At 35.9% G+C, this 12,280-nt stretch overlaps 3 protein-coding genes across 3 annotated transcripts; 2 read left to right on the top strand and 1 right to left on the bottom strand.

Moving 5' to 3' along the window:
- The first annotated feature begins 239 nt into the window (after positions 1–239).
- On the top strand, positions 240–1,576 carry LOC131622140 (uncharacterized). The gene is made up of 4 exons (XM_058893173.1): positions 240–358; positions 443–563; positions 695–767; positions 1,207–1,576. Exons 1-4 carry the CDS (start codon positions 328–330, stop codon positions 1,453–1,455), a joined length of 474 nt encoding a protein of 157 aa, XP_058749156.1. The 5' UTR covers positions 240–327; the 3' UTR covers positions 1,456–1,576.
- A 245-nt stretch (positions 1,577–1,821) lies between these two features.
- Positions 1,822–5,667, top strand: LOC131622139 (phosphatidylinositol 4-phosphate 5-kinase 5-like). The gene is made up of 8 exons (XM_058893172.1): positions 1,822–3,467; positions 3,625–3,792; positions 3,888–4,053; positions 4,137–4,253; positions 4,374–4,567; positions 4,689–4,819; positions 4,909–4,981; positions 5,140–5,667. Exons 1-8 carry the CDS (start codon positions 2,218–2,220, stop codon positions 5,426–5,428), a joined length of 2,388 nt encoding a protein of 795 aa, XP_058749155.1. The 5' UTR covers positions 1,822–2,217; the 3' UTR covers positions 5,429–5,667.
- Positions 5,668–8,037: 2,370 nt separating this feature from the next.
- LOC131622170 (uncharacterized) lies at positions 8,038–11,224 on the bottom strand. Its single transcript, XM_058893200.1, has 5 exons — positions 11,042–11,224; positions 10,568–10,957; positions 9,512–10,483; positions 8,612–9,439; positions 8,038–8,529 (listed from the first exon to the last, which is right to left on the bottom strand). Exons 1-5 carry the CDS (start codon positions 11,222–11,224, stop codon positions 8,038–8,040), a joined length of 2,865 nt encoding a protein of 954 aa, XP_058749183.1.
- Positions 11,225–12,280: the final 1,056 nt, after the last annotated feature.

Raw genomic sequence — 12,280 nt, 5'->3', positions numbered from 1 at the left:
TAGAATAAATTAAATTCATCTTAAAACCAGTTCTTAAGAAAGTGAAGTTTTCAAGTTAAATTTTAGAAATAAAATTTAAAATGCTACTTGTTATGAACAAGTAACTGTGATGAGAACAACAAGTCAAGAACAATAAATTGAATGGATGATTAATTTAAGATTCATTTCTTTTGTAATAATTTTGCTTGTTACCTAAGATATCCAATGTTCTATACCCTAAGAAACAAGTTTTATTTAGCTTTTATTCTCTATAAAGTTCCTCTAATTTTTGTTTCTCATTGTCACAAAATCTATCTCTATTAACTCAAAACAAAACAAACAAACAAAATGGGCCAATCTCTGAAGAAATTATCATCTGGTTCTATATCTAACTCTCTCAATTTTTCTTAGAAACTGGTGTTTTTTATAAATAGTTTTTTTTTTTAATGAAAATTTGATGCAGGAACTGATGAAAAGAAGGCTAAAGAACTTGGTCCTATTATAAATGAATTATATGACAAAAATATTAAAAATGCGTCAAAAGACTTCCCTGATTTCTACAGAGGAGTATGCGAAATTGTCGAGTACTTATCATTTTTCATATTAAATACTTATTTAAGTGATTATTTAGCATAAATAGTATGCACTGATTATTTATTTATTTTATCAGATATGAAACTTTTATTAATTACAAATTCTTATCATTCTATGGCAGGGAACTTAATAAAAAGCTTGGATACACCCAGTTCAAACTCCCAAAAACGGATGAACTTGAGAAGGCATACAATGTATGTGCATATATATTTCTCTCTTTATCTTATATTTAAGATCATATATAGTTTTGATGCGGTGGAGTAAATTTTTTGCGGTGCGGAGTGGAGGCTAACCTGCTAGTTAAAGAGTACTTTAACGGACAAGTTAGTTCCCGAGTAAAAGGTAGCGCGAAAGTAAATTATGGTTAGAACATACTTTAGGTTTTGTGCGTGATCCTTTATATATGAAGGGCGGTTAGAGACCTTCTTACTTTTTAGAGTGCTATGCGAGGAGCCGTTGGATGACATTCATCAGCGAAGGATGATCCATTGTGTGGTCACCCATCGCAGTTTTGATACCAAATACTATTTGCTTTAATATATAACTCATATTCATAAGTGGTTGGCAGATAAAAAGAGTAACATGGTGTGTTTATGATTTGTGTGTGATGATCTTTTAAATCTTATATTATAGGAACATCACAATGAGAAAGACAAGGTATTAACAAAAGAAGAATTCCAAGATATCATGAAAGAGATGGTTAAGAAATCAGGATTCACAGGTGTGGGAGCAAAAGAAGCACTTTTGTACATCTTTGGTGTTCCTGTGACTGCTCTCTTTATTAAGCAGAGAGTCATGCCTCAAGCAATTCCAAATGAATTTTTCATTCCAGGAATCACTTCTGTTACTGTTTTAATTCTTGCAGCACTTAACAAAATATGATATATTGTAACCAACCTAGCAACAACAATGTATTTGCTTGTAACCGAAATGTGATCGCACTTTGTACCGCTATAGACCTCTATATATACATAAAAATTTCGACAGTTGACACAGACGTTTAGATCTTCAGCTCACACCAATTGTGACTAGTTTTTATTATATTAAATACAAATTTATTATATATTATTTATTTGATTCATAGTTTAGAGCATAAGATGTGCTAAAAAATACAAAATAGAAATTTTGTTAAATAGTCCAAAAATAGCATGCAAACACCTTGATTTCATGACATGGCTCCATTTGTCATGGCTCTTAGAGGTTGTAGAACATGAACCACGCTCTCTTTCATGAATGAATCACAAAAATACACACAAAACATTATGAATTTTAACAAACTAACATGGTATACACCAAATTAAGGTTAGTTTGCAATTGACAGGTGTAAAAAATTTGACTCAATTTGTGCATCTCCTGTAACAATTAACGAACATGTCCCCAATTTTTTGGAAACATGAGAAAACAAAAAAAAACATTACCACAACATCAAATCTGGTTTTGAAACTTTTGGTATGTTCCCTCTGCATGCATGTTAGTTACATGACATTGTTGGTTTCATGAGATTCAATTCAAGCTTATCGTCTGTTTTGTTTGTTAACGACGTATGCATGAAATCATTTGAATTCATGTATTCATTCGAACGAATGTTAATGGAGAAGGGTAACGAAAAATAAACGAAAAGCATTGGAAGGAAGAACACACACGATGATTGGTAAAGATGGAGGTGTTTTTAAGGCATGGGAAGCCACGGTGAGAAGAACGCATGCAGTAGCTAAGAAACGCGCGAATAGTATATTTGGGATTGGGACGTTATCGATATCAAATACAGACGAAGAAGAACACCACATCGACGATCATGAAGATATCGGAAATGATACGTTGGAAGTATATAATGAAGAGAAATTTCTTCCCAATGGAGATTATTATACAGGACAGTGGGCGGAGAATTTTCCGCATGGAGAAGGAAAATATCTATGGATAGACGGGTGTATGTACGTCGGACAATGGTTCAAAGGAAAAACAAAGGGAAAAGGTAGATTTAGTTGGCCTTCGGGAGCTACATACGAAGGCGAGTTCAAGAGTGGTTTCATGGATGGTGTAGGAACATACACGGGTTGTAACGGTGAGACGTATAAAGGACAATGGGTGATGAATTTGAAACATGGTCATGGGTTTAAGAGTTATGTTAATGGTGATTGGTATGAAGGTGATTGGAGAAGAGGGGTGCAAGATGGAAAAGGGAGGTATGAATGGGGAGATATGAGTCATTATATTGGTGAATGGAAGAATGGTACAATTTGGGGTAAAGGGTCATTTTTTTGGCCTAATGGAAATAATTTTGAAGGGTTTTGGGAAGATGGTTTACCAAAAGGAACTGGAACTTATAGATGGCAAGATGGAAGCTATTATGTTGGAAATTTTAATAAAGATGGTAATGATGAAGATGGTGAAAAAGGAACACTTTGTCCGTTTGATCCGTCATCTGATGAGACGCATTTGGATTGGGATCCTCAAGAGTTGTATCGCGAGTTGAGTTGTTATTCAGTGTGTCCTGGCGAGAAGGTTTTGGTTTTGCCATCACAAAAGAGACTTGCGGTGATGAAGTCTACAAAAGGATCGGATTTTGGTAAAGCTAGGAGAATGTCGGTTGATGGAAGGGTGAGTATTAGTGGGGATAGAGTGAATTTGTGGGATGGTGGTGGGAGTAGTCATGGAGGAGGAGGAGGTGGTGGAGGAGACTTTGATGTTAGTAGCTGTGGAAATAGAACTCCTCCCCCTATTTTAGGGAGTGATCATGATGATGAATCAATTGGTTCAAGGGTTGATGATGCTAATGATGCTTTGAATCAACTTCAACCTTTGAAAGCACCTAAGAAAGCAAAGAGGCAGGGTGAGACTATTTGTAAAGGCCATAAAAATTTTGACCTCATGCTTAATTTGCAGCTTGGAATTAGGTAATGTTGCTTTGGATTTTTCGACTTTCGTGTTACTTATCTTCTAGAAAGAAAACACTACTGAATTCTTGTTTTTTCTAAACCTGTTGTTGATGCGAAGTATCTACCGACTTTGTCTGATTTATTGATCAGTTTACAATTTGTCCGGACTTTCTAGGCACTCGGTTGCAAGACCTGCTCCGACTGCTTCACTTGATCTTAAACCTTCGGCTTTCGACCCGAAAGAGAAAGTATGGACAAGATTTCCACCAGAAGGATCAAAATATACTCCACCACATCCATCATGTGACTTCAAATGGAAGGACTATTGCCCTGTAGTTTTTAGGTCAGTCCCACTAATACTTTACATATAGTTTCTTTGTGCATGTTATAAAGTTCTTCCATCAATAATCATGATTTTGTATTACAATCTGTCTTCAGGACTCTTAGGAAGCTATTCAATGTGGATCCAGCTGATTACATGCTATCCATATGTGGAAACGATGCTCTTCGCGAGCTTTCGTCTCCTGGAAAAAGTGGCAGTTTCTTTTACTTAACCAATGACGACCGTTACATGATTAAGACAATGAAGAAAGCCGAAGTGAAAGTGAGTTTCAAAACTTAAACTTTGTCACGTTTGAAATTTCACATTTATTTTCATAATTTAGTTGCTTCGGATTTCGATTGCAGGTCCTCATAAAAATGCTTCCGGCTTATTACAATCATTTTCGAGAGCATCAAAATACGCTATTAACGAAATATTATGGCTTGCATTGCGTAAAGTTAAATGGACCAATCCAAAAGAAGGTACACATTTCATATTATTAGTGTTACATAATCTTCATGTAACATAAAAATGAATTCTAACATTTATACCTCTTTATTATAATTCGGCGTAATAAGTTTTATAATATGTTTGGTTTTTAGGTTCGGTTTATCATAATGGGAAACCTCTTTTGTTCTGAGTATATCACTCATAGACGCTATGATTTGAAGGGCTCTTCGCTTGGTCGCACGTCAGATAAGCTTGAGACAGAGATTAGCGAAACTACTATTCTTAAAGATCTTGACCTTAATTTTATATTTCTACTTCAGAAATCGTGGTTCCAAGAGTTTTGCAGGTGATATAAAGTTTCTGATACATCAACTTATACAATTGCAAATCCAAACATGTTTTGCAAATTTTTGTTTCTTATAAAATTATGCTAAGCATATGAAACATGTATTTGTTTTGTTGTACAGACAAATTGATAAGGACTGTGAGCTTTTGGAACAAGAAGGGATTATGGACTATAGTCTTCTACTTGGCATTCATTTCAAAAATATATCACAAGATGGTGATGTTATTCCTTTAGTATCGCTTACTCCAACCGGTAACTTTCTTATCCTACACGTAGTAATGTGCATGCGCGTGTTCGTATTTTGACAATTTAGTACAAACTTTCTTACTTTTCAACGGCAGATGAATCAGAGAACGAAGGAACTCCATGTACTCCGGTAGAAGACATAGATCAACTTCCTTCCGATCCTTCAAGGTAAGATGTCCGTAAATAATTCACATTAGAAAGTAAAATAAGTAATCTCAATCGCTAAGGAGAAAATCAAATCAACGGTTGATATTCAAACGCCCGTGATTTGTTATGCATAATAGTTGATTTTTTTCACCAATATTTGTCTATCTGGTTATATGCAGTACACTATTAGGTGTGAATATTCCAGCGAAGGCTGAAAGGACGGTAAGAAGAGGCGATATCGAAACACAACTAGTTGGAGAACCGATTGAAGAGTTCTATGATGTTCAACTTACTTTTGGTGTCATAGACATACTTCAAGACTACGATATCAGCAAGAAGCTTGAGCATGCTTACAAATCAATCCAATATGACCCTACCTCAATATCAGCTGTTGATCCTAGACAATACTCGAGGCGTTTTCGCGATTTTATATTTCGAATTTTCATCGAAGAGACTATTGAAACATAGAACACGGCTCTTCTATTCCTCAAGTATATTGTTGCTTATCATAGTTGATGATTTTTTGATTTTTTGTATAGTACATTATGTATATGAGCACATTGTGAAGAAACTCTAAAAGCATGAGGTACTGTATGTATATGCATATTGTACACATTTGATAGAATATAATATTGTATCTAGGATTGTTATATTCCAATATTTTGTATCAGATTGGGATGTATATATAGGTGAATGGAAATGGATCAATGTACATGTTTATTTTTTTTTTCACTCCTTGATGTACTTAGTTATCTCATCAATCAGTATTTGTCATTGATTAGTTAACAATCAAGATCACTAAGATGGACTTCATTTAATGAAAAGGCTCAAGTTTGAGTTTAAAAAAAAAAATAGCTAATCGATTTAAATTATCACGAAAAAGACTGATTCAAGTCATTTGTGTTTTTCTTTATCTCCATTTAGATGATTGTTAACATTATGAGTAACTAAGTTTTTTTAGGTTAGGCCATCTTAGATGAATTTGCCATAAACTTGTTTGATTAATGTAGTTCACTGAGAGCCAAAGATTAGATGGAAACTTTGTTCAATGGTACCATAATTTCATGAGAATAGCTAGATGAGAAATTTGGATTATATTCGGCAAACAAATATGTAGATAAAATAGAGAACATCACCAACTTCGAGTAAGGAGATGGTGAATCTCTCTACGATGCATGGAATAGATTCAAACTTAAGCTGAAAATGTGTCAATCACACAATCTCGATGAAATGGCTCAAGTGCAATATTTTATGAGGGACTTGGAGGTAGCACTCAAATGCTACTAGATGCTTATGTTGAAGACATTGTGAGGAACAAAATTAATTATAAAAAATTTAATTATAAATATTTAATAATAAATATTTAGTCATATAGTAAATCTTTAAATATTTAATTATAAAAATAAATATTAGCAAAAATTTATATTAAATAAATAAAATCAATAAGGTTAATAATACTAATATTATATATAATAAAAAAAACATAAAACAACAAATATTTTCTTTTCCTTGGTGTTTTGGAATTTTATTAAGCATAAAAAATTAAGTTTCAAGGATCGAACCTGTGTCCTTGGTAAGCTAAAACATTCCACTAGCCGCTACGCTACATATACAATATATTCTAACTTTTTGAATTAACGTATATATAATAAGTTTTATTAAATTTCATTAAGCCCACACCCCAAAATTTGAGGCCCCTCTTTTTTTGAGACCCTGGGCTGTGGGCCTGCTTGCCCTAGCCCAGGGCCGGCCCTGGTTCTACTGTAAGCTAATATGCCTGTGAGATAGATAACACAAGAATAAAAGATGAATAATTCAAGAAGTTCATGAAAATGTTCAAGTTCTTACAAGTAGGCATTCCTTTTTTAAAAGTATTATAAAAAAAGGTTAAATAGTGTTCACCCCCCTGCCAAATAAGCGAGATTCGGTTTTCCCCCTTATTAAAAAAAAAATTAGCCTTTGCCCCTTAACAAATAAAGATTCTCCAGAGGGAAACCTTATTGAGGAAGATTCCATCAGACATGCCTACGTGTAATGGATCTTCTTGCTTATGTGGCTGGTTGTGACACGGTGGCAAGGTCTCCTCATATAATTTGGGATTTAGGGTTCACGATGGTATTCATTCTGATTTTCTTCCATTGTTGCTCCTTCAATTTCTTCTCCCTCAACGTGGGTGCGTTTATTCCCAAATTTTAGGGTTACGCAATCTCTTCTGCCTTCTTCCAGTTGCTTCATCCTCTCTTCGTTCATACTCTCAATCTCTTCTGCGTTCTTCCAGTTGCTTCATCCTCTCTTCGTTCATACTCTCACCGGTGGAAATGGAATCCAGTAAAAGTATCGGTAGCTGCAATTCCTACATCTCCAACTTGAAGATTCCCACATGTGGATGCAGTCGTCCTATGAAGATGTGGGTAGCCAAGACGTCCAAGAATCGCGGACGGAAATTTTGGAAGTGCAAGAATGCAGGAGTAAGGTTTTAGTTATTTCATTTTTTATTAAATGGGTTTACTGAAAATTGATTAAGATTGCTATTTTGTAATTGTTGCAGATGGAGAATAGTTGTGATTTTTTTATTTGGGATGACGAAATCAGCAGTTCGGAACATTTATGCAAGGACTGTGAATTGGCAAATATGAAGGTTAAGTTGATGGAAGGAATTCTGGAAAAAACCAAATTGAAGCAGGTTGTTTTGAAGAGAAGCATTTCTCATCTGAAAGTGGCATTGTTCATGTCTTGGTTTTTGTTTGGTGTAATGTACACATATATGTAATGAAATGAATTCATATTTGAGATAAAAGATGTAACCTACAGTTATATGCAATGTAATGTGTTTTGGTTGTTCAATTAATGTGATTTAGTATGATTCATTAAAGTCTTATAATTTGTTGAAAAGTTTGGTTGATAATGTAGCATAAAATTACTTAACAGACAAAATGGATAACAAATGGACAACCATTGTACCATTGTACCAACATTGTACCAAAATACATCATCATTGTACCATAAACAAATGACATAAACAAAATATTGAAGTTCACTAGCATTATACATAACTAGGACTTATACATAATCATGACTTAATACTTCTTCTTCAATTTCTTCTTCCCACGCCTTGACTCATCATTGTTCTCTTCATCAGTCACTGATAATGGTTCTTCAGAGCTAGCACCTGGGCCAGTTAATGGTTTTTTAAACCAGAACAACTTCTGTCTTTCACTTGTCCTCCTCTTGATTGGCTTGGTAGGTGACATCTTTTTCTTACCTCTCCTTTGTGAGGTTCCATCCACAGCAGAGCATTGGGTAGAGTTAAAGTCTGGCAGGCTTGAGATCACATCATCAGTGATGTCTCCAAAAAAATCAGTCTGAAGTGTCTCAGTTTGAACTCCATCTGTTGCAGCAGTTTGAACTACATCTGTTGCAGTAGTTTGGGCTACATCAGTTGCACCAGATTCAGCTTCATGAGTTGCAGCAGTTTGAGCTCCATCTGTTGCAGCAGTTTGGGCTACATCAGTTGCACCAGATTCAACTTCATGAGTTGCAGCAGTTTGGGCATCCAACTTAACTTTTTTCTACATGAATGAAGAACAACATTTGTTAATTTCATATACAGGTTGAAAAAACAGTTTGAGTTGTGATAGGGACTAGACATACCTTTCTTTTAAGTGCATTGGGATTCTGAGTTGTGCTTTTGCAAGTTTGAGCATTGTGACCAAATTTGTCACAAATGGTGCACCTATAAGACACACCTGGTAATCTCCTTCTTCTAGCACCTTCTTCTCCACACTCTCTAATCCTTAATTTCTTAGGCCTGCCAGGACCTCTCTTGTACATGGGGGGCATTATTGGATCAGCTTCTACTTCAGGCCACATTTCTTCACCATTTATTGGACTTATAGCAAAACTATAACATATGGCATACTTGTCCCTATGATAACAACTGTCTACAAAATCTTCTGGATTCTGTTGTCTGAAAGACAGAGCAGCAATAGCATGTCTACAAGGGATGCCAACTAGCTCCCAGAAATTACAAGTACAACTTCTCTTAGCAATGTCAACTACAAACTTCTGACCATTATAAGAATGATTCACCTCAAAGGTCTCTTCCATTGCCCAAGTGGGCAACCAGTGTCCACTTAGCATGACTTCTTTATCAAGCCTCTTCCTAGGTATTGGCATTACTTTATGAGGCCATTTTTTTAGCTTGGCTGATGAGGCAGAACATCTATTTATCAAGTACAGCCTAATCCACTCACACATGGTCAAAATAGGTTTGTCTCTTACACTTAAAATGGTAGCATTAAATGATTCAGATATGTTATTCATTAGTACATCACATTTAGGGTAAAAGGAAAAAGCATGCTTACACCATGATTTTGGAGGAACACCCATTAACCATGTCCAGGCATCAAGATCTATCAACTTTAAACAAACCCTGTGCTCAATTCTCTCAAACATCTCCTCAAAGACTGCAACAAGACCCTGCAAGTTGAATTACATTAGTAACACACAACAATAACTATAGAGGTTGACAAAAGTCTCATGAAAACATACCTTTTGTTGGTCTGATATGAACACATATTTGTTGCTCTGGCCCACATCATTTATCAACAGCTCCAAGAACCACTTCCAGCTTTCTTTTGTTTCTGTCTCCACAACCCCAAAAGCAAGTGGAAAATACTGATCATTAGGGTCCCTCCCTACAGCAATTAGCAACTGACCACCATACTTTGTTTTAAGATGGCAGCCATCCACTCCCACAAAGGGCCTACATCCATTAATGAAACCCTTTTTACATCCCTCAAAGCAGAAATAAAAGCAACCAAATCTTGGTGGGATTGTTGGATTAGGCCTTTCAACAGTTATAGCCAAAGTGTTTCCAGGGCTGGCCCTTAATAACTCTGCAGCATACCTCCTCAATATTGCATACTGCCTATCTGCATCTCCCTCCAACATCTTCTTGGCTATGAGTTTTGCTTTCCAAGCCCTACAAACAGTTATACCTACAGAGTAATTTTGCCTCAGATCTTGTATAATATCAGTGATTCTGACATCCTGTGAGGTCTGCATCTTCTTCAAAACAATCTTAGCCACCCACCTTGAATTTGCAGATTTATTGTCTAAAACCCTAGCACAAGTGTGTTTGTCTACAATGGTTTTTATAGCAAATGTCCTCTTGTGGCTCACTTTGGAGCATAGCATTAAAAACCCACAATTGGCCCTGCACACCACCCTAACCCTGTCGCTTTCATTTTTGATAAAAGTAATTTGTCTCCCATTTAATACAGACCATTCACGTATGGCATACCTAAACTCATCTAGGGAGCTGAATTCCATACCCCACTGAAATTTAAAATCCTTATTTAAATGCTCCTTTTTGAATTTTTCAAACTTTTGGACTTTAGCTTTCTCACTATCAGACAAATCAGGATCAGAACTTTCCAACTCATCACTAATATATTCATCTTCCTCACAAGGTTTCTCTTTACTAACACTAACATATTCAGCAACTTTTGGTATCTCTTTCTGTGGTAAACTTATATCTACCCCCTCAAAACCATCAACAAGCGCAGTGGCCCTCTCATCTTAACTATCACCTAGCCCCTCAACCTCATCTTCATCACTTCCTTCCATCTCACCAACCTCATTAACACACCTAGGAAGTCTTACTGTTGCTTCCATATCTACAACATCATGCTCTATAAAAAGTTCCCCGTCTATTCGATTCGCACAGTTATATGCAGCAAAGTCATAACAATCGTCATCCTTTCTAATCTGAAAATAATCTTCACATATTTCACGAATTAGAGTCCAGATTCTATATGTCCCTTCCCGGTAACCCCAACCCATCACCAACCTATGTATACTATCCAAGGTAAACTCTTCTAAACGGAGTTCCGAAACTAACGACGACATACCACCTCTATAAATCGTACGACCGTCGTTCAAAAACACAAACTCCCCACCATATTGGAGTACAGCACTGAACTTATCGTTAAACTGAAATAAGAATAATCATACATTACAAAAACCCAACATTTACCCTAATCTTAACTGAAAAAACAAAAGACTAACTACACATACCTCCTCATCACGAACGGAGGTTCCTCCTTCTTCGTTCTTGTTTGCATGCCTGACTTGCTTCTCCTTCTTGGACTTTACCGGCTCCTGCTCCTTTTTCTTCCTGTGCTTGGACTGTGACGGCGGTTTGTTGGCCTTTGACGGTGGCGGAACCTTGTTCTTACACGCACGCTTCTTCTTCCCCATTTCAAGTTTCTAACAATGTTAAACCCTAAAATTGCAAGGGGGATTATGTATATAAGGATGAAGAAATATTAGGATACCTTGCCACCGTGTCACAACCAGCCACATAAGCAAGAAGATCCATTACACGTAGGCATGTCTGATGGAATCTTCCTCAATAAGGTTTCCCTCTGGAGAATCTTTATTTGTTAAGGGGCAAAGGCTAAATTTTTTTTTAACAAGGGGGAAAACCGAATCTCGATTATTTGGCAGGGGGTGAACAGTATTTAACCCTATAAAAAATGTATGTTTATGCAAAATTTACAAGTAAGCATTCCTTTTTTTAAAGTATTATAAAAAATGTATGTTTATAAAATATTATCTGACCAAGAAAATGAGACCCCTCCACAACAAAATTGTTGATTTATCTAATAAGTGTAGTGTGGTGATCCAAAAATTATTTCTCTTGATGGTTAACTTGTATATGAAAAAAACTAAAGGTGCAAGTCAAACCAAGGTTGCATGACATCTCATCATCCATAATGTATTAACTATGGGAGTGGATCAGTTATGTCATTGTTTGGTAACTAAGCCTGGGTGATTAGAGGAATGATCATGAAGGTAGATCAAGATTGATATCACATGATGAATTTGTGCTCAACAAAAGTATGAAATTGTAACTTCCCTGTCTGAGTGTGTGAAGTTTGCTTCATGTGATTTTTGTTGGTGTTCTAGTGTTCATCATCAATAGGAGGGTTGTCTGTCTAAGACATGGGAAGTTAAGTCTTGTACATGGATTATTGCCTTAATATTATTGTCATTAAGATCTTGTGTGTTGGTTAATCTTGTGGAGATGATGTATCTCGTGTAAGATTTTAATGTCAGACAACATGTCTTGACATAAGGACTACCAAGCTTTGTGTCCTTGTTGTTGTTGTTGTGATATTGGGATGACATGTATGGTTCTAATCATAATTGAATCGTGTAAGCCCTTGTCTATTTGGAACACTTAGAGGGACAACATTATGCATAAGAAAATATATTTTCCTCTCCTGCTTGAGGCGTGACTAAAGAAGGCTT

This window comes from Vicia villosa, unplaced genomic scaffold, assembly GCF_029867415.1.
Source record: "Vicia villosa cultivar HV-30 ecotype Madison, WI unplaced genomic scaffold, Vvil1.0 ctg.000025F_1_1, whole genome shotgun sequence".
In the NCBI taxonomy this organism is placed as follows: Eukaryota; Viridiplantae; Streptophyta; class Magnoliopsida; order Fabales; family Fabaceae; genus Vicia; species Vicia villosa.
The sequence above is the reverse complement of the archived record's forward strand: the minus strand, read 5'-3'. Positions and strand labels throughout refer to the sequence as shown.